Source organism: Macaca nemestrina, chromosome 2, assembly GCF_043159975.1.
Source record: "Macaca nemestrina isolate mMacNem1 chromosome 2, mMacNem.hap1, whole genome shotgun sequence".
Taxonomy (NCBI): Eukaryota; Metazoa; Chordata; class Mammalia; order Primates; family Cercopithecidae; genus Macaca; species Macaca nemestrina.
The window spans coordinates 186,278,025-186,305,536 of record NC_092126.1 but is presented as its reverse complement, the minus strand read 5'-3'; the positions used below and the strand labels follow the sequence as shown (position 1 = coordinate 186,305,536).

Below are 27,512 nucleotides of genomic sequence, written 5' to 3'. Positions count from 1 at the left end.
TACTTCATCAAACAATGAGAACCACACAGCATGATATGCTAGCTAGGATTTTTCGTGTTATTTTTTTGTCTTCCAGTTCTCTGATGATAAGGATAAGCCTAAAAACACTGCTGACAATATATAGTCTAACCATTCAATTGTGAAAGTATGAGTAGAACAGATTATTCATTTCTTATTTTTTATTAGAGACATGCTTTGTGTGTGTGTGTGTGTGTGTGTATGTGACTGAAAGTCCCAGTCTTCAGCTGTGTTTCAATCAATACTTCAATATTCTGATTTCAATTTTCTGTGGATAATGAAATTTCAAATATCTATAAGGGAAATTGTTTTATAAGATAATTAGTGTAGCCAGGCGTGGTGGCGGGTGCCTGTAATCCCGGCTACTCAGGAAGCTGAGGCAGGAGAATTGCTTGAACCCGGGAGGCAGAGGTTGCAGTGAGCTGAGATCGTGCCACTGCACTCCAGCCTGGGCAACAAGAGCAAAACTTCTTCTCAAAAAAAAAAAAGAAAGAAAAAGAAGAAAATTAGTGATGTTTCAATCACTGTATTTGTATTTAGTTTGCCTTTAATATATGTCTTCTCTAAAAATTTACTTTGACTTTTGCCATATGTATGACATTTTCATTGTTATTTTAAGCAATCACATAAAGTTTCTCAAATTATAAACATATTTTGATATAAAAATTTCAAAACATATTTCAGCAATAAGGCTATGTTTGTAATTTGATTATTCTTGACTGAATATACTTCCTCAAATTATATGATCTGAAATTTAGGAAGGTAAAAGCTTTTTGTTAAACATAGTTTATTGAACATATCAGTTTACCTCTATTCCTTTTTGACAATTCACTAACAGGAATAAGGGTATATAGAATGTTTACTCTAACAAGAACAGAGCAAAAGGGAAAGGGAAAAGAAAATACCTCTGGTGGAAAAGTCAATGTCTGTATTAGGTCATTTCTTTATTGCTATAAAGAAATACCTGAGATGGGTAATTTATAAAGAAAAGATGTTTAATTGGCTCATGATTCTTCTGGCAGCACAAACATGGCTCCAGCATCTGCTTCTGGTGAGGGGGCTCAGGAAACTTTTAATTATGGTAGAAGGAGAAGGGGAGCCTGCACATCCCATGGTGTGAGCAAGCACGGGGTGGGGAAGTTGTGGTCCTAGACTTTTAAACAACCTTGTCTTGCATGAATTAACTGAGCAAGAACTCATTTATAAACAGGGGATGCTTCTAAACCATTCATGAGGAATCCACCTCCATGATCCCGTCATCTCCCACCAGGCCCCACCTCCAGCACTGAGAATCACATTTCAACATGAGATTTCAAGAAGACAGACATGTAAACCATATCAATGTCAACAAATTTCAGAAAATGAAAATCAAATGGAGGATCAATAACTCACGTAGCAATGGGAATTAGTATGGCTACTGCAGGGGGTTGGCCCCTTTCATCTCATGCTTTTCTGTTGGGCATATAGCAAGGAGTGGGATTGTTATATCAAATTGTAGGCCTATGTTCATCTATAGTAAGTACTGCCAAACAGTTCTCTAAAGTGGTAGCACCAACTTAAACTTCTCCAGTAATATTTTACAGTTCATATTGCTCCATATTCTCAGAAACATTTGGTATTGTGTGTTTATTTCATCTTAAATATTCTGGTAGAGGTGGTAGTATTACATTGCACTTTAAAATAAGTTATTTAAGTATGTCTTTGAGAAACTAGATATAGTAGATAGGAAAAGGACATTATAGAAGACAGTGAAATATGAAGACAGAAAAATAACAATTTAGGATGACTCAAGCAGTCTGATTTTTACTTTTGATCAAGATGGAGTAACATCTGCTATCTGAGATAAGAAAACTCATTTAAAATATGTGGGAAAAAAAATATTTAAGACATGAGACATCAGATAACCAAGAGATAATAATTGAAAGAGGAAAGTCCTACAATTGCCCCAACTTACTGTTTAGAGTAAATTTTTAGGCCCTGGCACAGGGAGAAAGGATCTTGATAAAACCTTATAAACTCCTTAATGGACTATTAATTGAGAAGACAGATCTGAGAGTTCAGGGAAATCAGGGTAGTGAGATTTCACAATGTCAGTATGACAGAGAAAAGGACTTTCCAAAAGACAACTCCAGAGAGGTGCAGAGGTTCTCTGTGAGTGCTCACCTAAATTCTACAAATAAAAAAAATTCAACAAAGAAGATAAAACATCATAAAAAGTATGTTGCTTTTCTAAAATAACATAGGAAAAGAGGAAAATAACAAAGACATAGGACAAATGCTAAGCAAATAGCAAGGTAGAATTAAACCTAAGAATATCATTAATCACATTAAATATAAATGATCTAAATACCCAAATTAAATGGCAGAGATTGTTAAATAGTATTTTTCTTATAAGACCCAGGTATGTGCTGCTTCCAAGAAACATACTTTAAGTATAAAAATGGAAATACCCAAAAATGAAGAGGTATAAGAAAACTTCTGGGATTAACAGATATATTCATTGTCTTGATTGTGCAAAGTTTTCACAGTTGTGTAGATTTATCACAATACCCAATCGTATGCTTTATTTGAAGTTTTGTGTATGCCAATTATACTTCAGTAAAGCTGTGAGAAAATAATATGGTCCATGTAGGAAGTGGCAAAAAGCATAAAATTTCTGTAGCAGTGGAAGGTGAGTTTGGAAAAATAGATGTGAGTCCATCTCTTAAGGAACTTAAATGCTAATCTCAATTTGGACTTTATTCTAGAAACCAGATATTGGCATATGTTTTCTGTGAAAAGCCATAGAGTATATACTTCAGACTTTGAAGTCTGAGTCAAAAATCTAGAATCTCATATACTTAAATAATTATTTAAAAATATAAAGGCTGGGTGCAGATGCTCATGCCTGTAGTCTCAGTACTTTGGCAGACTGAGGCAAGGCAGATCACTGAAGCACAGAAGAGTGGGACCAGCCTGAACTATATGGCAAAACCCCCTGTCTACAAAAAATACAAAAATTAGCTGGGCATGGTAGTGCATGCCTGTAGTCCCAGCTACTTGGAAGGCTGATGTGGGAGGACCACCTGAGCATGGGAGGTGGAGGCTGCAGTAACCTGTGATCACGCCACTGCACTGTAGCCTGAATGAAATGGTGAGACCCAATCTTGAAAAAAAAAAATGTAAAGTCATTCTTAGCTCTCAGTCTGTGTATTAGTCCATTTTCTTTCTTTCTTTCTTTCTTTCTTTCTTTCTTTCTTTCTTTCTTTCTTTCTTTCTTTCTTTCTTTCTTTTCTTTTTTTTTTTTTTTTTTTTTTGAGATGGAGTCTCACTCTCTTGCCCAGGCTAGAGTGCAGTGGCGTGATCTCGGCTCACTGCAAGCTGCGCCTCCTGGGTTCACACCATTCTCCTGCCTCAGCCTCCCAAGTAGCTGGGACTACAGGAACCCACCACCACATCTGGCTAATTTTTTTGTATTTTTAGTAGAGACGGGATTTCACTGTGTTAGCCAGGATGATCTCGATCTCCTGACCTCTTGATCCACCTGCCTCAGCCTCCCAAAGTTCTGGGATTAGAGGCGTGAGCCACAATGCCCGGCCAGTATTAGTCCATTTTCATACTGCTATAAAGAACTGCCTGAGACAAGGTAATTTATTTAAAGAAAGAGGTTTAATTGACTCACAATTCAGTATGGCTGGGGAATCCTTAGGAAAGTTACAAATATGGCAGAAGGCAAAAGGGAAGCAAGGCACCTTTTTCACAAGACACAATGAAGGAGAAGTGCCTAGCAAAGTAGGAAGAGCCCCTTATAAAACCATCAGATCTTGTGAGAAGTCACTCACTATCATGAGAATAGCATGAGGGAAATCACCCCCATGGTTCAATTAACTCCACCTGGTCTCTCCCTTGACACATAGGGATTATAGGGATTGTAATTCAAGGTGAGACTTGACTGGGGATAAATAGCCTAGCCAAATCATTCTGCCCCTGGCCCCACCCAAATATCATATCCCTTTCACATTATGATACCAATCATGCCTTCCCAACTGTCCCCCAAAGTCTTAATTCTTTTCAGCATTAACCCAAAATTCAAAGTCCAAATCTCATCTGAGAAAAGGCAAGTCCCTTCAACCTATAAGCCTGTAAAATCAGGAGCAAGTGAATTAGTTTCTAGATACAATAGAGGTACAGACATTGGATAAATGCACCCATTCCAAATGGGAGAAATTTGCTAGAACAAAAGGGCTCCAGGCCTCATGTAAGTCTGAAATCTAGTGTGGCAGTCAAATCTTAAAGCTGCAGAATGATCTCCTTTGACTCCTGTCTCACTTTAGGTCACATTGATGCAAGAGGTGGGCTCCCACAGTCTTGGAAAGTTCTACCCCTGTGGCTTTGCAGGGTACAACCCCACTCCTGGCTGCTTTTATGGGCTGGCATTGAGTGTCTCTGGCTTTTGCAGGCACATGGTGCAGGCTGTTGGTTGCCTACCACTCTGGGGTTTAGTGGATGGTGGCCCTCTTCTCACAGCGCCACTAGGCAGTGCCCAAGTGGAGACTCTGTGTGGGGGCTCAAACCCTACATTTCCCTCTTCATTGCCCTAGTAGACGTTCTCCATGAGGGCTCTGCCCCTGCATCAGACGTCTGCTGTATAATGAAATAGTATTCTAAATGTTAATCCAGGCATTACCATACATCCTCTGAAATCTAGGTAGAAGCTCCCAAGGCTCAATTCTTGTCTTCTGGGCACCTGCAGGCCCAACAGCACATGGAAGCTGCCAATGCTTGGGGATTGCAACCTCTGAAGCAATGGCCCAAGCTGTACCTTGGCCCCTTTTATGCATGGCTGAAGCTGGAGTGACTAGGGTGCAGGGTGCCATGTCCCAAGACTGCACAGAGCAGCTGCGCCCTGGGCCCAGCCCATGAAACCATTTTTTTCCCTCCTAGGCCTCCAGACTTGTGATGGGAAGTACTGCCGTGAATATCTCTGAAATGCGCCAGAAATATTTTCTCCATTGTCTTGGCAGTTAACATTCAGCTCCTTGTTAGTTATGCAAATTCCTGCAGCCAGCTTTAATTTCTCCCCAGAAAATGGGTTTTTCTTTTCTATTGTATTATCAGGTTGCAAATTTTCCAAAATTTTGTGCTCTACTTCCCTTTTAAACATAAGTTCTAATTTCAAACTGTCTCTTTGTGAATGTATCAAACTGAATGCTCTTAAGAGCACCCAAGTAACATCTTGAATGCTTTGCTGCTTAGAAATTTCTTCTGCCAGGTACCCTAAATCATCTCTCATGAGTTCAATGTTCCACAGATCTCTAGGACAGGAGCAAAATGCCACCAGTCTCTTTGCTAAAGCATAGCAAGAGTCACCTTTATTCCAGTGCACAATAAGCTCCTTATCTCCATCTGAGCCCACCTCAGCCTTGACTTAATTGTCCATATCACTGTCGGCATTTTGGTCTGAGTCACTCAACAAGCCTTTAGAAGTTCCAAACTTTCCCACATTTTCCTGTCTTCTTCTGAGCCCTCCAAGTCTCTAGAAAGATCCAAACTTCCCCACATCTTCCTGTCTTCTTCAGAGCCCTCCAAACTGTTCCAACTTTTGCCTGTTACCCATTTCCAAAGACGCTTCCATGCTTTTGGTATCTTTATAGCAGTACCCCACTCTCTTTGGTACCAACTTACTGTATTCCATTTTCCTACTACTATAAAGAACTGCCCAAGATTGGGTAATTTATAAAGGAAAGAGGTTTGACTGCCAGTTTAACATGTCTTGAGAAGCCTCAGGAAATTTACAGTCATGGCAGAAGTCAAAGGGGAAGCAAGGGACATTCTTTGCAAGGCAAGAGGAAGGAGAATTGCCTAGAGAAGGGGGAAGAGCCCCTTATAAAACCACCTGATCTTGTGAGAACTCACTCACTATCACAAGGACAGCATGGGAGAAACCACCCCAATGATTCAATTATATCCACCTGGTCTCTCCCTTGACACATGGGGATTATGAGGATTATAATTCAAGATGAGATTTGCATGGGGACACAAAGCCTAACCAACTCAGTCTGTACAAATCAATGCAGTGGTCTGGTTTTGCAAAAAGGCTAAGCTCTTACTATAGACAATAGAGAATAGCATGGCCATACCTGCTATTTAGAAACGTAACTTGCAGAAACTGTGGAGTGGATATGAGCAGGGAGAAAGCAGAGACAGGCAGACCTGAGATGAATGCACTATTCCAAAAGTTGTAGAGATTTAAATTATAAATCTTTATTATTATGGGGGAAAACTTAAAAGTAGAAATTAAAAAGGTAATGCAGGCCGGATGTGGTGGCTTATGCCTGTAATCCCAGCACTTTGGGAGGCCGAGGCAGGCGGATCACGAAATCAGGAGAGCGAGACCATCTGGCCAACATGGTGAAACCTCGGCTCTACTAAAAATACAAAACTTAGATGGGCATAGTGGTGCGTGCCTGTAAACCCAACTCAGGAGGCTGAGGCAGGATACTCGCTTGAACCAGGGAGTTGGAGGTTGCGGTGAGCCAAGATCCTGCCACTGCACTCTAGCCTGGTGACAAAGCAATACTCTGTCTCAAGAAAAAAAAAAAAAAAAAAGTAATGCATGGTCTATACCCAAATAGATTTTTCTAAAGGAAAAAATAATAGAAATCACTTCGTTAGATAACCTGTAGCTTTCCAACGTGATTCTGTAGAATATAGACATATGTTGGAAAACATTCTTATCTTCACTCATTTGTTTCTTGAAAGCAAGAAGTTTACACATCCTATAATATAAACAGAAAAGTAAGGAAGTAGTAGAGAAGGAAGGAATATATAAGAAAGAAATTGAAAAGTTCTCGAGACATAAATACTGATATCCCATTTAAAACCCAATTCTAACAAAATCTAAGACCACTAATTGAATAGATACACAGAATACTTATGCAATTATCTCATGTTAGGTATTAGCATTCACCATTTATTTACCTTCATTCCATTTTTACAGTGTTTATAAAAACTAAAGTCCGGGCACAGTGGCTCATGCCTATAATCCCAGCACTTTGGGAGGCCGGAGTTTGAGACTAGCCTGCTGACATGGTGAAACTCTATCTCTATTGAAATACAAAAATTAGTCGGACGTGGTGGTGGGTGCCTGTAATCTCAGCTACTCGGGAGGCTAAGGCAGGAGAATTGCTTGATCCTGGGAGCAGAGTTTGCAGTGAGCCGAGATCGCACCACTGCACTCCAGCCTGGACAACAGAGCCAGACTCCTTCTCAAAAAAAAAACAAAAAAAAAACCTGAAACTAAATATGTGCCTGAAATATGGTCGACATTGTGGATACTGTAATATTGAGGGCCCTCTCTGGCTTGTGGCAGTTACACAAAGCTGAGATAACACATGACACAATAGTTGTAATCTAATATGATATGATCTGAGAGGTATATGCTGTATACTATTAATGTGTGCTATGTAAGAGAATGTGAGTGCCTCAACAGTAATTTTCTAACAAGAGAATTCTTTATTTTTAAATGTAATATTATACTAAATGTTAACATCAAAATAGAGAAAAATTGAAGTAACCCAAATATACGTTATGAGTTCAAAATTTTAAGGATTTAAAAGGCAAGTTGATGTATAAAAATATTTGAAATCAGGGACAGTTGAAAGTTGCAGCCCCTATATCCAATTTCATATATAAATCAATTTATATATGTATTTTTTTGCATTAGGAGTAATATCCAAGTTGACATTAACAATAATTTCAAATGGAAAGTTGTTAATATAGCTAGGTCATCTTGCAATATTAGAATAATCATTTTCAGACACAGTTAAATCACTTTCAAGATATTTACTGTCTGTTTTCATCCCTTACCTATAATACATTAAGGAGAAAACATATAAATCTATAGAAAGATGAATTGTGCCATTATCAGACCATGCATTACGTAGATATGCATAATCTTCTACAGGAATTTAATTAGCAGAGTACTCACACACTATCCAGTTCAATTAAACAAGTATGTATTGAGCACCTACATTATGACAAGCACTAAGCACTGGGCAAACCTTCTCTTGTGGTGCTTACAGCCATTAAACAGGTAATTACCAAGGGCTAACTAATGCAGAAAAGGCCTAGGTCCTTTGAGAAACTAAATTTGACCTAAGAAGTCAGAATGGCCCTCTTAAAGCAGTGCGAGCTGAAAGATAAGTGAATCACAGAGTCATCGGGGTTATGAGGAACTGGCAACATACGTGGGTCATGGGGTTGAGATACAGGGAAGAGACTTTTCAACAGAGAAAAAGTCTTAAAGCAGGAGAAAGAGCATGGTAAAACTATAGAAATTAAAGGAGGTCTTTGGCAATTCATTCATTTATTTGCCAAATATGCCTCATTTGAGGGTCTAATAATGCTTAGCACTGTTCTAGACCCTGGAAATGCATTTTAGAAAACAAAACAAAAAAAGATCTCCCTTATTGGAGCATACATTTTACTGTGGAATGATTTAAAAATTAAATGCATCGTGTATCAGATGTGAAGTTCTTTGGAGAGTTCTTATGAAATATTGTAGCAGGGTGTAGCAGGAATCAGGGAAGGCTTCATTAATTTAGTGACATTTGAACAAAGACCTGATATAAAGGAAGGGTTAAACCATCCAGATAGCTGAGTAAGAGCAAGTGTTAAAAAAGCCCGGTTGTGGGAACAAACTTTGGGTGTCCAGGATTCTGCAAAAGGCCAGTGTGGCTAAAGCAAAGTATCCGAAGGAACCAAAGGTAGGAAATGAAAAGCAGGGTCACGGGGGTGGGGAGCAAAACCATGCCGTGCTTGGGAGGCAGTTATCAAGGCAACAACTTTTACTCTCCGAGGAAGAGAAAGCCAATGGAAGGCTGTAAGTCCAGTCATAACACAGTCTTATACATGTTTGAAGGAGGTCGTCAGCTACTGAATTGACCATAGACTGTAGAAGACCAAAGCTTTAACAGAGAAGGTACAGGAAGGGTATCTTCATCTGAAGTGGTTGGAGAGGTAGGCAGGGCCAAATCCTGGGCAACATTGTAATCCAAGTTAAATATTTTAAACTTTAACATTAACATGGTGAAAAATTATAAAAAAAATTTAACTAGAAGAATGTAATGAATAGATTTCTGTGTTTAAAATTGTGCTATCCAGTATGATATTCACTAGCCATGTGAGGTTATTGGGCACTTGAAATGCAGTTAGTTTGAATTAAGATCTGCTAAAGTACATATGGGATTTCAAATACTTTGAGAAAAAAAAATTAAAAATCCAAGGAATGTAAAATATTTCAATGGTTGATTTAATGTTGAAATGATAATATTTTGGATATATTGGGTTAAATAAAATATGTTATTAAAACATAATTTCACCTGTTTCTTTTTCATATTTTAATGTAACTGCTATAAAATTTAAAATTATTTATATGTGTCTCACTTTATATTGCTGTTAGACACAGTATATTTAGAAGATCACTCTGAAGAACGGATTAAAGTAGGCAATAATAGTTGCTGAGAGACTAGTTATTAGACTGTTCTCAAGAACAGTCCGAACATAACTAGCCTATTCTAAGTATCTTAGGAGGTGTTCTAAGCATTTTGAAAAGATTCTAAGAAGTGGAAAATTAACCAAAAATGCATCAGATAAGCAATAATTTAAATTCTTGTTTTAGCTACCAAAGAAAATAAAGAAAAGGTAACAATGTCTTGCGGCACAAAATTAAGTTATAAGCATGCTACTTTATATTCTGAACAATGTCTTTGGCTGAAATTTGCATGGCTGATTAAAAGAAGAAAACAATATGCTTATAATTCTTCTTTATGTGTCTTATGGGTTCTATATATGTACATGTAATAAATATCTTTTATATTGTGGTTCTATGGCATACATATTCCTAATTAATTTTAAATGGTCTTGCTCTACAAAATAACATAAAAAGCCTTTAAAATAATATTTTAAATACCATTGCAAAATATTCAGAATGTAAGCTCCCCATTTAGATTTGTATATTCTCTATAAATTGACTAGTATATTAGAATTTTAAACATTGTTATAGATTAAAGGTATTTATTTAAATTTCAGGTCCAACTTTTTAATTTTTGGCTAATTATTAACAGACCTACCCTGTCAAATATGTTCAGTTATTTTAAACTGCATATTTTAGTAGAAAACAATTATTTTATTGGCAAACTGTATAAGGTAGATTTTTTGAATATTTTATGATACACTGTCTTATAACTGCTGTCATAAGATCACATTTAGTAGTTAAATATTTTTAAACAATACTTCAATTATGAAAGTGTTAGTGATGTTTCTTATATATTATTTATCTATTCTGAATTTTCAAAATTTTAGAACAATATTTTAATGATAGTCTTTTTATTAACTATTTACTATTTATATATTAACAAGTTATTGAAGAAACTATTGTTGTGTATTTGTGTACCACCACTCCCCGTCGATGTTGATATTGAATAACCAACCTCTTGATAGTAATTTTACTGTGTGGAATTGATAATTTTGCTTCTTTTGAATTCCTAGATCATTTCTAAAAATATTACTGTAAAAGTAAACATAAACTATCAAAAAAAATAGAGTTAAAGCATATACAAAAGAAAATTTAGCCACTAAGAAAGGTGTCAAAGACATACTTTCACCAAATCAGAATTTTCTTCTTGTCTACTCACAAGAACTGAAGGGAAAATAGAATGTAAATACATTTTGAGCAGTGTGATTTAATGTTACTTAATGCCATCTCTGGTAATGATACAAAATCATTTTCCTTACTGTCAGTTATGGGCATCCCCATTCTTAGGTAAGCACTGATATTTTGTGTGCATGTGCCCGTGTGAATGTGTGTGTGTGTGTGTATCTGTGTATGCTTGAGGTATGATTTAAAAAATTAGCAGCCTCAGCTAAAATATGATTGTATTGTGGTTTTATTAACTCTCAATAACTAATTTCATTTGTTAATCTTAATATATATGACTTCTCTCTATATGTGTAACACTGTACTCTGAGTTCCAATGTGTATATACATTAAAGTATATTGTACATGTACAAGTAAAATAATCCTAGCAATAATAACTAATTATTTTTTCTCTCTTTACAGCTTGCAGACCAGGATTCTATAAAGCTTTTGCTGGGAACACAAAATGTTCTAAATGCCCTCCACACAGTTTAACATACGTGGAAGCAACTTCTGTCTGTCAGTGTGAAAAGGGTTATTTCCGAGCTGAAAAAGACCCACCTTCTATGGCATGTACCAGTAAGTCTATACATTTTGGATTTGGAAATTCTGTTTCCAACCCTTTTGGTCTCTTTATTCTAAATTTAAAAAATAAGCAAATATACAAAATCTGGCATTATCCATGCTATTTTCTGTGATAACAGTCAAGGAAAAAGCTTCTCTCTCTACTCAGCATAGTTGCTTTTCAACTCTTTGTAAAGAATGTGTTTACTCCTCAAAATTCATTTTGATTCATGATGTACAAATGCCAGCACTGGTTTGAGGCCCTACAAGTTTTCCTTATCCATAATCTGTCCTTAGGAAATTATAGCAGTTGAAGGCTGCATGAGAAGTTGTGAACAAAACTTCTGTTCTTTGCTTCAACCCTTGACCATTTTAAAGCACATCAATTTAGGACCATATAGTTAACGTGTGAGGGAGATTCTAGAGGAAACTTTAAAAGTCATTGTGTTATTGTGATGTAGAAAAGTTCAAGTTTCCTTGACATTTATCTATAAAGGCAGGTATTTTTGAGTTTTTCCACATTTCACCTCTTACTTTCTCTCCAATATTTTTGGTTAGAAGCAATGGAATGTTAAATCTAAATGTGAAGGTCATTTTAATGTATACACCAATAATTTTAAATGAATTGTATTCTTCTATTATTAAAATATTGTAAAATACTTGTACATTAAAAAATAAAAGTGAATATATTAATATATTGCTAAACTATGCAAAAGTAAAATATCACCCCTTAGATTGCTTTAAAATCTTGTTAAATATGTTAACATAAAAACACAATATATAAATTTAGAAAAAGGTAGAGGAGACTTTTTTTTTTTAGAGACAGAGTTTTGCTCTTGTAGTCCAGGCTGGAGTGCAGTGGCATGATCCCGTCTCACTGCAGCCTCTGCCTCCTGGGTTCAAGCAATTCTCCTGCCTCAGCCTCCCAAGTAGCTGGGACTACAGGCATATGCCACCACGTTAATTTTCGTATTTTTAGTAGAGATGGGGTTTCACCATGTTGGCCAGGCTGGTCTCGAACTCCTGACCTCAGGTGATCTACCTGCCTGGGCCTCCCAAAGTGTTGGGATTACAGGCATGAGTCACCGCCCCTGGCTGAAACTATTTTTTATAAAGAGTTACAGCTTGCAAGGTGGCCATCCTGCAGGCTGGGAAACATAGCCTCTGACCAAGACATGCACTTTGAGGGTGGTAAGAATGACAGGGATTTATGCTGAATGAGGTGGTCAAAGACACATATTAAATAAGCTATAGGAGTCATGAAATTTATGAAAGCAGAAACATGCACATGTGCAACTGAACTTCATGCCTCAGCATGGGACTCATGTACAAAAAATGGCCATGTTAGCACAATCCAAGGGTGGAGTTTTCAGCCCTCTGATGTCAAAAGGTGAAGCAGATGACATAGAAACCCTCACTGAGCATACTCTGGACTGGCCAGAACTACTCCATGGTTGGTGGTCTCTTATCAGGAAGGAATGCTGGTTAGTTGTTATGTCTAAACAGAAAGGGAGGAGCAGCATCAGATAGTTAGTTGATATCAGCAGTGGAGTGGGTCTTTAAAAAGGGCTGGCTTCTGTTTTACCCTTAGGGAAGAAAGATTAATGGTAGTGAAGGAGGGAAGTGTGTCCAGCCTCCCATCTCGTCATCATAGTCGGGATCTCAGTTTTAAGGTTTCTCTGGGGTAAGCTTGGCCATGAGGGCGTCTGTTCAGTAGGTTGGGGTATTTAGATTTTATTTAATTTTTATTTTTATAACAATAGTTTTTGGGGAACAGGTGGTGTTTGGTTTCATGGGGGAAGTTCTTTAGTGGTGATTTCTGAGATTTTGGTGCACCCATCGCTTGAGCAGTGTACACGGTACTCAATGTGTACTCTTTTATCACTCACTACCCTCCCATCCTTCCCCACTCAGTTCCCAAAGTCCATTATATCATTCTTATGTTGTTAGTCCTCATACCTTAGCCACCAGTTATGTGAGAACATGTGATGTTTGGTTTTCCATTCCTGAATTACTTCACTTAGAATAATGGTCTCCAACTCCAGATTGCTGCAAATGCCATTATTTTGTTCCTTTTTATTGCTGAGTAGCATTCTATACACACACACACACACACACACATATATAATGTAAATGTGATATAAATGTTATATATATATATATGTCACATTTTCTTTATCCGCTTATTAGTTGATGGGTATTTGGACTGGTTCCATATTGTTTTGCAATCGCAAATTGTGGTGCTATAAACATGTATGTGCAAGTGTCAAATAATGACATCTTTTCCTCTGGGTAGATAGATACCCCGTAGTGGGATTGTTGGATCAAGTGGTAGTTCTCCTTTTAGTTCCTTAAGGAATCTCCATACTGTTATCCATGGTGGTTGTACTAGTTTACATTCCCACCAGCAGTATAAATGTTCGCTTTTCACCACATCCACACCAATATTTATGATTCATTTCTTAATTATGGCCATTCTTGCAGGAGTAAGGTGGTATTGCATTGTGGTTTTGATTTGCATTTCCTTGATAATTAGTGATATTGAGTATTTTTTCATGTTTGTTGGCAGTTTGTACATCTTCTTTTGAGAATTGTCTATTCATGTCCTTTGCCCACTTTTTGATGGGATTGTTTGTTTTTCTTCTTGCTGATTTGTTTGAGTTCCTTGTAGATTGAGTTCCTTTGTCGGATGCATAGTTTGCAAATATTTCCTCCCACTGTGTGGGTTGTCCATTAACTCTGCTGATTATTTCTTTTGCTGTGTGAAAACTTTTTAGTTTACTTAGGTCCTATCTATTTGTCTTTGTTTTTGTTGCATTTGCTTTTGTGTTCTTAGTCATGAACTCTTTGCATAAGCCAATGTCGAGAAGAGTTTTTCTGATGTTATCTTCTAGAATTTTTATGGTTTCAGAACTTAGATTTAAGTCTTTGATCTCTATTGATTTGATTTTTGTATAAGGTGAGAGATGAGGATCCAGTCTCGTTCTTCTACGTGTGGCTTGCCAATTGTCCCAGCACCATTTGTTGAATAGGGTGTGCTTTCTCCACTTTATGTTTTTGTTTGCTTTTATTTTTATTTATCAGTTGCATACGTCAGATATTAAGGTGAACATTTGCCCTTCCTGGTGATGAATTGGTAACAAAATTTTGGTTATTTTATTTACTTCCATAGAATCAAAACTAGACTTACGTAATGTCACATATTTCTTAGAGGCATTTCTTAGAGATGTCTCAATTTTTTAAACTTAACAAATGCAGTTCATAGATTTGTCTGTATGACTATAGACGTCCTTATAAAATATTTTTATGGAACACATTTAATAAAAATGTAATACATTCATTGTTGCTATTCATTAGTAGATGTAATTTTGGCTTTCTGATTGTAAATGCTAAGTGGCTGCTTTCTTTGGAAAATTACAGCCTAGAAAATTACTACTTAGGTATTTCTTTTTCCTGTGAACATATTTTAAATTTATAAATAGCAAAATAAAACTTCTGAATATAATTTCTCACTTATAGAAAAAAGTTTTTAGCAGACAAATCTTCCTGTTACTATACATGTAATCTTTCTTGCATGGTTACTAAATAGTATTATATATATTATGGACAACATACTACAGCTTAGATAGTTGGTAGTATTTCCAATAGTTACAGTCCTGTCAGGCAAGTATCCTTCAAAACCTATGTAGGAAACTGAATGGCGCTTTTAAGTGATAGAGGAAAATCTCTTTTTATTTTCTTAGGAGGCTATAAGTAGAAAATTGGTAAATTGATGAAATAAGTTCCCATCAATGGAACCCTTTAGTAAAGTAGTGTACTCAATAATTGAGAAGGCTTAGAGTTATTCAGCATGACAACCTAGTCAAAGGAAAATAAAGATGGGCTACAACAAGGTCTATGAATGTGATAAGCTTGTCAGTCATTTTTGAATCAGATATGTGTATTTTTCCACTTATCATTTTATGTCACTTGAATTTGCTTTCATTTCTAATTTCCCTTTTTAATGCTTTGCTATTATAAATTATATTTCAGAAATGCTAGCCTACCTTTTTTATACAAAGTAGAAGCAAAGAAAGGTTTAATTCTGTCATTGGCTGGGCAGAATTTTAGACAGGGAACAGCATGCCATTGTTGCTATAGGGCAGGAAAAATAATTTTCCTTCTACCCTTCATAGTTCTTAGTTGAGACAGACTCCAGTAACAAAAGAGATAAGCAAGAGAAAAGCAAACAGTAATTTACTAACATGTACCTCATGTATACATTGGACATACCTAGGGAATGAGTAAATCTCAAAGAGGTAGCTTTGAGTTTAGGTTAAAATACCATCTTCAGCTGCAGCAAAGAAAGAAGAGTTTTGGACAGGGGAGCAGTAATGGGGAGGTAAAATCACAGTAAACCAGGATAAGATTTGTTATGTTGATTTAAGTCAGTGCCTTCTTCATGGATAAGAGTTTCTGGTGACTTAGTGATCCTTCTATTCCTGAGAAGACAGGGAGATACACTTACAAATGGAGATTTCCTTTGTAGATATAAATTTTCCATAGAAAAGGGTCCTTTCTACTTTGTTTTCTGAGCTTCTACTGTGTCTGCAGTTTGTCAAATAAATTGACTCAAAATAATCCTTATGCCAAAGGGGCATATTTTTGAGTGGTGTATTCTGGTCTCCTATAGCTGTATTTTAGGGTGGCATATTCTGGTCTTCTCCAGTCATATTTTGGAGGGCATAATTTGATCTCCTACATTGTTACCAGTGACCAAAAGAGAGAACCCCCAAAGAAAAGTGAAATATAGACCTTTAGTCAAGTTTTCCTAGTCCAGACACAGGAAACTTTCTTCTCAATGCTTCTCTCTGCTACTTCTTTAAGAGCTTACTTACTTTGTTTGGCAAAGACTCAGCTTAGTGCTGAGTTCACTATCTTTTAAAGCCAGATTTTCTCAGAGTGAATCTTGGTGATGTAGGAGCAAAGGGAAAGCTAATCTTTCACCCTCTCCTAATGTTTACTAATATGAACTTACAATAAAATGCATAGAAATGTATTAATGTGTATAAGCATGGGGGGCATATAAAACATGAGACTTGTAGAAGGTCCAGATGGTGAGGTTTATATACCCTCTTTGCAGGGGAAAGGAAATGGGGCATGTAGACAATGGAGGGATAGTAAGTGATTTTTAGGAGAAATGAGTGTGCCCAAGGAACAATGGCCTGGGAGAAAGTTCCTCTGAGTTCTGAGGGAGGTGGTGAAGAACGTGAAGGGTGGAGCTTTAGTGTGAAGAAAAATGGTGTTATTATGCAGGTAAAGTATCTCAGGTAATCCCTAGGAGCTGCTTTCAGAAGAATAGATGAAATGTCTTTCTGGGTTTGGTAATGACTTATAGTCGTTTCTTTTTTCCAGTGGTTAATTTTTCCTGGTTGTTTGACAAGATTCCTAGGGAAGGACTTTTAAGACAATGCATTTCTTCTGGATGAAGTTCCCTTAAACAACAAAAAAAGAAACTTCAGAGAAATCCCCTATGGGTGCCTTGGGAATGAAAGGGGGTCAGAGAGACAGGCTTGTGGGAAAGGTCAGAGAGAGATTTTGGTTCTGAGGTTTATTTCTGAGGCCTTGCAGTTTCCTCTAATTCAAAGCACTCCACATGCCAGAGGACCATATTTTAGGGTGTGATTTTCTGGACCCAAAAAGCATTTACTAGATATGTAAGGTTGGGCAAAGTATTTAACTTCTCCTAACTCCAGATGTACCATCTGTATTGATAACAACAATACATACCTCATACTGTTGTCATAATGATTTAAATGAGTTAATATTTGAAAAGTGCTAAAAACAGTACCTTGCACATAACCGGTGCTACTAAATGCTTGTTAAATTAAAAAGAAAGCTGTTCTCTTACAATTCATTTTGAAAGAGTGTCTGGTAAGTTAAAATTCAAACTATTAGAAATTTTATGTTGATGCTATTTTGTCAGGTTCGCAGCTTCTATCATTTGTATTCCTGCAAACTAAAAACAACAGTAATAATAATACACCGAATGCCTAAGACCTTTTCACAAAACATAGTAAGTCCTGCACCGCTAAGCCTGTCATCTGAAACTGTTAGCAGTGGCAAATCTAACAGGCTTGCAGCGACTTGATTCCTGCCTCCTCACAGGAAAGAATTTGGCTGAGGGGCATAAGTCAGTATGAGACCAAGTCAAGTTTTAGAACAGGAGTGAAAGTTTATTAAAATGTTTCAGAGCAGGAAGGAAAGAAAGTACACTTGGAATAGGGCCAAGCAGGCACCTTCACAGATCCAGCTGCCTCATTTGGCCCTTTACTTGAGGTTATATACATTGGTATGGTTCCGGGGTTTCTATTTCTTCTCCTCTGATTCTTCCCTTGGGGCCGGCTGTCTTCCGGCACAGTGGCCTGCTGGCGCTCGGGAGGGGCCGCATGCGCAGTGTGTTTACTGAAATTGTGCACATGCTCACTGGAGGCATTTTTTCTTACTGAGTGTTCCTAGGGGAAGGTCATGTACCAGTCAAACTGCAATTTTGCGTCTTATGCACATGCTTGAGCCCACTTGCCCAATTCCTGAGATCTTATTGGTAAGCGCCTGATCACCAGCTTCAGGTGTTTTCTATCTGTTGGGAGACTGCTGTTGCCTTTCACCAACTGCCGCCAATTATTATTTTCGAAAGATAGTTTAACAGCCACCGGACCATCACCTGGTCTTGCCTGACATTCCTGGGGTGGAGGGCCCTCTCCTGCCCTGTTCATGTCTGCCTACTCTAGCAATATCCGTGAAGTAGTCTGAATCATACTTTGACTAGTACGGAGTGACCCTAGCAGTTATTACAATATATGCAAAAAAAAGCAAGTACCGTAAACTTCAAAACATTATGTCTTCTAAAACTTAAAAGATGAGATTTTTGGGGAAGAAGTTCAGAAAAATGACAAGTTAAGAGGTTGTTGAACAATTACACTTAAGAGGTTCATGGTAAGTCCAACAAGATATAGAACTTTTGGGGCCAGGAATTGAATTGAACAAGCAGTCAACCTTTCCTGGTTTTCATTAACCACAAACATTAGCAATATTTTAATAGATATATATTCTCTCCATGCTACATATTGTATTTCTGTGAATTTGCCATTATTTCCTTTATTCTTATGGTGTATTATCTAAGGGTTGGAATTTAGATCATCAGTCATTCCCATCACTCTCTGGTGTCTTGGTCAATCTTAACATTTAAAACAGTGCTTTCAGAGAACCTTCTAGGGATTTAAAAGGAAGCATTTTTTGGTTTCAGGGGTAGAGAGAAAAGTAAAATTTTCACGTGTGTGATGAAACCATTTTGAATGTATGATTAAAAAATGAAGAACTGAAATTGTGAAAATGAGTAACCAAAATATTTGGCCAGTAAATTGCCTAATAGGTAAAAATTTCATAGATAGGTATAGGAGGTAATCATATAAATAATAAGATTTTAAGGATGCTAAGAAGCCAAGTTCCTTAGTGCTTTTCTCAAAACAACAACAAACCTAAAACTTTTGTAGTACAACACAGCATGAGATTTTACCATTAAGAGTTTTATAAATGTCTTTGGGTTTATAGAGATGGTGTCTTTTTATTTCATAATCCCAGTTTATTCACATGAAGATTATTAGGTGTCTCAAATGGCTACAGTCTAAAGAAAATTATGTCTCACATTCAAAACTAATCCTTCCAGTTGCTGGGGGGTGATCTGATCTTTCAGTTTTCTGTTGGGCCTGGCTGTTCTTGTTTGTCTCTTCTCCTGACTTGTTTCTACTAACTCCTCCCTCAGAACCTATAGTATATATTCAGATTTCTATTATTAAAAAATGCTCCCAGTTCAATTTTTCTCTCCTCTAAAGCAAATACCTTGGAAAAAGAGTTGTCATTGACTATGTCTACTTTACTCTATTGCATTTAGATGTTCCCATTCACTCTACTGCAAGTAGATTTTGTTTCTACTACTTCTAATAAACTGCATAAGAAAAATTCACCAATGATCTTCACTGACATTTTGTATTAGAAACATTTTTTGTCCTGTTATTCATGACACTTATCTCTGTTGATCATTCTCTTTTTCTTGCAACTCCCTGTTCCCTTTTAATCTAAGACATTGCAATCTCCGTTTCATCCTCCTAATTTTCTGATCATTTTGTTTATCACCATTCATGATTTTTCTTCTTTTGCTCACTTGTTAAATGTTAAATTTTCCCGTGTTCTTTGTGTTGTCCTTTTATCTTTTCATATGTTCTCCTTGTCTCCCATAATTTCAAATGCCGCCTGTAGATAGATGATGCCCATATTTTTATCCATATCTCAGTCTTCTCTCCTGAGGTTCAAAGTCTTCTAGACAACTGATTGTGGGATCTGATGACCTGTGTGTCCTATGGAAACCTGCCCGCATCTCTGACCTTGTATTATAGCATACTCCCCTTGATCACCAAACTCCTGGACTTCAAAGATGCTGAACTTGTTTTCATTGTCAGTGCCAGCAGTTTCCTCTACTTGAATTGCTTTCCCTTTTAGGTCTCCTTCCTTAAGTTTTATTTTTGCTATTCAGGATAAAATACCAGCTTTTGGGACAGGCATTTCCTGAGTGCCCCCTCAAAATAAAATTCTTTGCAGTTACTCTTTTTTATGTCATTGTGCTTTCTTTTTTATAGATTATATCATTCTTTGAAAATACTTGGTTTATTTATATACTTGCTTCTGCATTGTCATTCTATCCCCAAGAGACTGCAAGGTACCTGGCATATAGTAGACACTAAGAACCTGATGAATGAATAACTAATGATTTCAAGCTCAACCTGTGGTAGCCAATATTATTGCTTTCTCCCTCAGACTGCTTATCCAGCCTCGCTTTTGTTTCTGTGTCCTGATGAATCCTCATCAATCCACCCATCCAAGCCATGAAGCTTAAGTCGTAACCCCTACGCCTGACCTCAAAATAGCCTTTTGGTTCTACTTTTTCTCATTTCTTCTATCCATACCTTGTAAATTCCTGGCCTTAACCTTTTAGTTAAGACCCTCAACTTTCCTTTGGGTTAATTTAATAATCTCCTAGCAAGTCTCCTTCCTTTAGTCTTCCATCCTTCCTAAATATCTTCCAAATTATTGGAAAGTATTATTTCTGAAAGAAGAACAATAACAATGAAAAACTTTTATCATATCCCCACTGCTGCTTATAGCCTTTCACATCTACAACCCTTCTTTGACAAAATTATAAGTCAATCTAAGGACATCCAGGGTCCAGGCTTGGTCTGTGTCTCCCTAACCAACTTTAACTTTACCAGGATTTATCAAACGGTCTGGATCTTAATCCAGTTATTCCAGTTATACCAGCTACATACCTGCAAGTTTGGGCTTCCTTGTTCTTTTTGTTGTTGTCATTGTTGTTTTCTTTTTAAAAATTCATTGTGTTTCTTTTGCATAACCTGAAAAATATATTTCAAAAATTAGGAATAAGAAATTTAAAAAGAAATGCTGAATGTTTTATCTAATATTTTAATCTATTTCATATCCTCTTAACTTTCTTTCTCAGGTGACTCATTCATGTATGCTCTGTACTTTAAAGAATGAGCTGTGGAGGACACTCCACACTATCAGTTCTTGATCAGTTAGGGCTGCCTCTGGTTGCCATTTGGAGTACAGGAGATCCTGCTATCTGCCAAGAAGTCTATTATCAGAATAACTGTCCAAGGCTTTTCCAGGCCATAAGGGAAAAATAGTCACTGAGGTTGGAGAAAAAAAGTAGGCAAATAAAAGTTATTTTAAAAGTACTTGTCAAGTAGAAAACACAGAGTAGGAGACGATGGAGAGGAATGAAGTAAGACTCTAATAGGTGGCTGAGTGAGATGTTAGAAAAAGCAAAATCCCATGGTCTTAGCACTTTTACTTTGATGGTTTTCATGTATTTAAATCAATAGAGAAGTTGTCTTTTAAAGCTGTTGAACAGGTGCTGGCAGATTAACACATTTAACAAACATTTATGTTACCTACTTAGAAAAGTTCAAACATAAAATGTAAGTCATACACATGGGTAATTCTAATGCATACCCTTAGGATTTTGTTTTGTGTTGTTTTGATCATCTAAATATGCAATCAAACAATACCTACAAGTGAAAACATTTTGCTACAACATCCTTCTTAATACACAGGCAAATATCAAGTCTTTGTATTTGATATACAGTGACAATGATTGGGAAGAAAGCATAAAACTTGAATTTACATTTGCTCTAAGGCTAACGGTGTAAAGCATGGTTTCTTTAGTGCTAGAATAATTGGCCACTTGAGAAAATTATTATTCTCTCACTCTTACTCTGCGTAGAGCAAATAGTGGTTGAGATGTAGTTGGAGAAGCATTCTTTCCTCTTTTCAGCTGCTCTAGTCACATCCCTCCTGGGGATGCTCAGGATGCTGACAATCCAAGTATCCCTATTCTGCTGGTTATCTCTTCTTCCCCCGCCATCTCTTTATTTTTTTTTTCTCTTTTTCTTGAATGTAAGTTTTGCATGAAGAAAACCATTTTGGTCCCCTCGCTTTTCCATCTCACAACTGAAATGCAAAAGTACAGCTGATTGTTTAGGTGACTCATTGTACAGACAATGTAGCATTCACAATTTTACAGAGCCTAGAAAGGGAGAAATTGCAATGATAGTTTTTTTTTTTAAACCTCAAGCAAGCTGTTATATTTTAGACTTGACTTATAAAAATTACTTAAATATTCACTTCGTATATTGCAGTGCTGTATTTTTAAAATTAAAATGACCCTTACACTACTGAATGGACACCTATATGTAATGAATGCCCATTTCCCCAATTATAGATTAATGATAGATATCACTCGAGTTTGATGGAGTTACCTAAACACATATACTTTAATTTATATTTCAGCAGAGCTTCTTTTATCAAATAATCTGGGAGAGTTTTCTCTGTAAGAATTACTAAGTGGCCATTCTGCCGATATTGGAGAATCGAGTTACCACTTGTTGCCAGTGTGACTTTATTGCTGACCTCTGCAGTTGAAACTCAGAAAGAATTGTCGCACTCAATATCATCTGTTTGTACAAAACAGATCATTACTAAGAAATCATTCATAATATGAAACACAACATCCATAATTATTGCTACAATGTTATGCATTTTGAGGAAAGTTTATTAATTTGCTTGAATTTATGCATTCATTGTTTTGCTTTTCCCTCTGAAATTATGACAGTGCTTGGACTCTTCATATTTCTCTTTCCATTTGTAATGGATGCTTGTCTAAAGATAATTGACTCAAACATGAAAAAGGCCATATGTCAGTACGCATTATTTTTTCTATGGTATTAGGGAAGCTGGATAATGTTTAACTAAAAAAATCTAAGGCCAGGTCCTCATTATTTTATTTATATTTAAGTGCTCTTTTTCTCATTCATGTGATTATGTTTACTTTAACTATTGATCTGCATATTTATAATGCATTTCTGTAATTATTACAATTAGTTATTCTATGGACTAATTGACGTTTTCTTCCTGCATTGATAAGGATAGTTGATAGCTATCATTTTGGAAATTTCCCAAGCTAAAATTATGTACATGCTCTATGGCATAGAAACTTGAAGATGCAAACGCTTACTTTTCACGTTTTCAAGTGTCTAGAGAACTGTATTTTGAGAAATTTTTACTCTCTCCTAATGGGTAAAGAGATGGTGGCACCTTATTCTCTTATGGCTCTTTATTAGTTAATCTCAGTTTTCATAATATAAACATTCCCGTCTACTTCAAATAATTATCATGTAATATAGATCTGTTCTTACTAGCACTGGGCTCTTATAAAAATTATAACCTTGAATTACCTGCTTTACAATACTTGTCAAAATTTGTACTGTGTGAAATATAATTCTTAGAGAATTGCACAAAACCATGCATTGCATTCATTTCTTTGGTTAAGGCATGTTACCTTTAGTTCAAGCTAGATTAGCAGACTTGTGCCTATGAAAACAAATACTTCAGTGTAATATATACATTATTTGCTAAGTGTCAATCATATGTTCTATAAAATTGGGATATTAATAACCATTTTACAGGGTTATTGTGATGATTGAGTGAAACAAATTATGTGAAATATTAAGTACACCCTTTACAGTTAGCTATATATTTTTCAATACATGCTTACCAGGCATAAACGTTATCAGCTCTGACAGAGGATAGCAAGGAGTTGTCACAAAGGAGGTAACAACTAAATCAGAATACGAAGGGTGAGTAGGAATTTTTCAGAGAGCAAAAGGAGGTAAAGGCAATTCAGGAGCAGTAGTACAAAGGCATTGAGATGCAGCAAAAGGGAACAAGAGGCTAAAGAATGGATGGGGGCGTGGTATGAAGACACAGACAAAGCTGAGAAGTTTAGGTTTTATTCTGGAAATGAATGGTATTTGGTCTATTAGATTTTTTTTTTGTTTGTTTTCTTTAACTATTAATTTTTAAAATAAAATAACTTCTAAAAGTTATCTAACTCCTGATTGATGGGACTATACAAACATTAATACATAACAAGTTTTGTTTTAGGCATCAATTTAATTACTGAAAGTAGGTGCAATCATATCAAAGATAATCAGAAGCAATCCATTTTGCTATATGGAATGCAAAAGATTTGAAGTGTGCATACTCCTGAATTTTGAGTAATATTTACTTTGAAAACTTAAGTTTCAGTAACTCTTCTGTATATAAAATTATTTACACGCTCTAAGAGCATTATTTAAGGGAGTCTTTTATAGGAAGGTAATAATCAGTTACCAATTTGTATGTTTTGAAAATGTGTATTTGACAATACTTTGAAAACAAAAAATTGTATAAAAATACAGTGGACCCTTGAACAACATGGAGGTTAGGGGCACCAACCCACTCCCCACTTGCCATTGCAAACCTGCATCTAACTTTTGTCTCACCCCGAACTTAACTACTAATAGTCTACTGTTGACCAGAAAGTGTAATGAGAATATAAACAGTTGATTAATACATTTTATATGTTATATATATTATATATTGTATTATTTCAATAAAGTAAGCAAGAGAAAAGAAAATGTTATTAAGAAAATAAAGGAAGATAAAGTGTATTTACTATTTATTAAGTGAAAGTGGATCATGATGAAGGTCTTCGCCCTCATTGTCTTCAGGTTGAGTAAGCTGAGGAGGAGGAGAGGAAGAAGGACTTGCTCTTTCTGTCTCTGGGGTGGCAGAGGCAGAAAAAGTGGAGGAGGTGAAAGGAGAGGCAGGAGAAGCAGGCACACTTGGTTTAACTTTTGTTGAAAAACATTCTACAATATAAGTAGAGCCATGCAGTTCAAAATCCATGTTGTTCAAGGGTCAACTGTACATTTTCATATTTGTCAGATTTTCTATCTATAGGCTGAATATGACATAATAGAGTTTTAAAAAATCTAAACAGATAAATACTAGGTGTCATTCTACCGCTAATGAACTGCATAACCTTAATGTAATTATTGTCCTTTTCTGAACCTCATTTCTTCTTCTGAATATACTGATATGGTTCCTTCGTGTGCTGAGGTTGGAGCTCCAGTTTTGTGATTGCCATTCATTTCCAAATAGAAAATATTTAATAAGCAAAACCTATAGATAGAGAAAGAAGTGATTTAGAGAAAGAGAATATGAAATTCCATTTACAGATACTCCTATTAAATACATTTTTTAAAGATTATATAGGACGGAGATTAGATTAACAATATGGATGTAGATTAAAGATAAAATGAATAGTGAAGATACAAAGGATGAAATGACTTTTAGAGTTTAAAATTTTGTATATATATAGAGAGAGCTGACAACTTATATTTTCAGTGCAATATTAATGCCTGGGGATATGCTTTTTCATCTCTACCTATTTACTTATTTTTCTGTAGTTAATTCTACAGTCTCACTGATACGTAAAAGCATTTACCTAAGCATCTTTAAATGGTTCAATGTGTTCTTTTAATCTTGTCCTTGACCCAGATTAGCATACAACTATTTTTCTCTCATTTGTAAACTAAGAAATATGAATACATTTGTTTTCTGTTAATAAACCATACTACTACATTCTTGGCAGTCATTAAATTAACAAAGGTAGTAACTTAAGAACTGATTAAATATAGCTTAATAGGCAATCGTCTTTCATGACTTGGTATCTTCAGATATTTCGGTGAAATTTTTATTATTCTTAAGATTTTAAAAAGTACCTCTGCAAACTATCACTAGCTATTGACTTAATTGGTAAACAGTCACTCTTCAGCTCATATGAAAAATCCCGCTGTTTGTTTATGGGTTTAACATATTTTTATGATTATAAATGTGAAACATAAATCTCTACCGGTTGATGCAACAACTGAAATATGGCCCTTCAGCTTGTTCTTCTTCTGTGTCAGCCTTTATTTAAGTGTGTTCTGCAGAATGCTAGTATTCCTCTAGATGCTCCTTGGAAAAGTAAGATTCTATGAACAAATTTTTGGGAAATGTTGGATTCAACAAAGTGAAGCAAATAGGGTTAATTTTGTTTCAGCATCAGTCCACCAAGAATCTTATTTGAGCAACAAACTGATTTTTGTGTGATATTTCGTGGGACTAGAAGTATTGCATAGGACATATTTTGAGAAACACAGTTATGTTTAAAAACAATTTACATTAACAACTTAAATGAAATAAAACAAAACAAAAATCATAGCACACCTGGCCTCTGCTACTCTAAGGGGAAAATTGGGACCTACTGGGACAGATGTTTTTCTGGTAAGGGAGCGACAGCCTTGCTATAAGCATCTCATGAGTTTTACTGGTAGAACACTGTTCCTTTATTCTTTAAAATTATAAAGTAGAAATTCAAATTAAAGCAAAAGAAAAGTGTTTCCTAGTTAAAAAAACTAGTGGAAAAATTGTACAATTTAGGTAGTTTATTATATGATGGACTTGAAAAACAGCTAGTTTCCAATGAGAATAATTGCCTTTTTCTTATGAAGTTAGTCTGGAGGGTGAGGACTGGAGATTGCTTTCTTTCTATGTGAATTACTTGTTTCTTTTAAAAAAATAAAATCTACGTAAATAAATACCTGAGAGTTTTCAATACAGATGTCTCCAAAAGTGTTATTGCTGCCACGTTGTTTTTTAAATGTGTCACATAATGTTTGTATAATTTATAAATGATAACAAAGCAATCAGGCCACATTCATAAAAGCCCAGTGACACGTAATTTAGTTGAATCTGAGGATTAGAATTAATTGTCTCTCTTTGTTCCAAGTTCTAAATCTTAGTAAATGATTCACTGCATATCATTACAGCTTAATATTTGCATGAAATCACAGTTTAGCTGGCATAATTTAACAGCAATTAAAAAGCTATTTAATCATCATGCAAATTGGTATGAGGACCCTTGAGTAAGAAGGGTGTCAGCCTTCTTTTTTTTTTTTTTTTTTTTTTAAGTATCTCCAGGCGGACAGTTATATACTTGTAGACACCCATAACATAATTGATAACATTCTTCCTAGAATGAAAATATAAGTGAATAATAATTCATGTTTTCCATTATAAATAAAAGACCAACAACATGAATATGTCATTCTGTAAGAAAACATTATTATGATAATGAATCTTTGTCTCTTAGACATAAGTCTAGGTTGGAGGTAAAAAGTTACATTTATCCCTGTTCTCTAGTGTATAATCCCCTTCATGTTTGCCTTTCTGAAGGTAGACATTTCTGTAAACCCTATGGAACATGAAATGGCATAAAGCAAGGCACCCAGCAACCTTTCAGAAAAATGATTCATTGCATTTCTAGGTGATATACCTATAGGTAGCTGAGGTCCCTTCCTATGGTACATAGAAAACTATCCAGACTTGTTCCAATGAGCCTAGCAGTCTTGCACTAGCTAGCCTCTTCCTGTTCCTTAAAACTTACTTCATGCATTCTCCCTCTGCAGTCTAGCCACAGTGACTTTCTGCCAGTTCCATGGTTATTTCAAGATCTTTCTGAACAAGAATGGCATACTTTCTATTCCTAATATTTTTCTCACCCCTCTGCATATTCTCCTCACTACCTCCATGAGGCTTTCTCAGAATGTTACCTAAAACAGGGATTCCCCTGATTGCTTTTATTTCAGCACCTGTCCTTCTAATTTTTGTAATTGCACACACTATGATTTGAATTTTAGTCATTTGTTTACATATATCTAGTCACTCCACTAAAATGTAAATAACAAGAAAGAAGGAATAATGTCTACCATGT

At 36.0% G+C, this 27,512-nt stretch overlaps 1 protein-coding gene across 8 annotated transcripts in view; it reads left to right on the top strand.

Moving 5' to 3' along the window:
- The window catches only part of LOC105477433 (EPH receptor A6), a 950,680-nt gene that overhangs the window by 398,115 nt on the left and 525,053 nt on the right, over nt 1–27,512 (top strand). For all 8 annotated transcript variants that reach the window (XM_071092526.1, XM_011733921.3, XM_011733919.3 and 5 more), the window contains one exon: nt 11,120–11,275. In XM_071092526.1, coding sequence (XP_070948627.1) covers nt 11,120–11,275 — 156 coding nt within the window. The remainder of the gene's footprint in view (nt 1–11,119; nt 11,276–27,512) is intronic.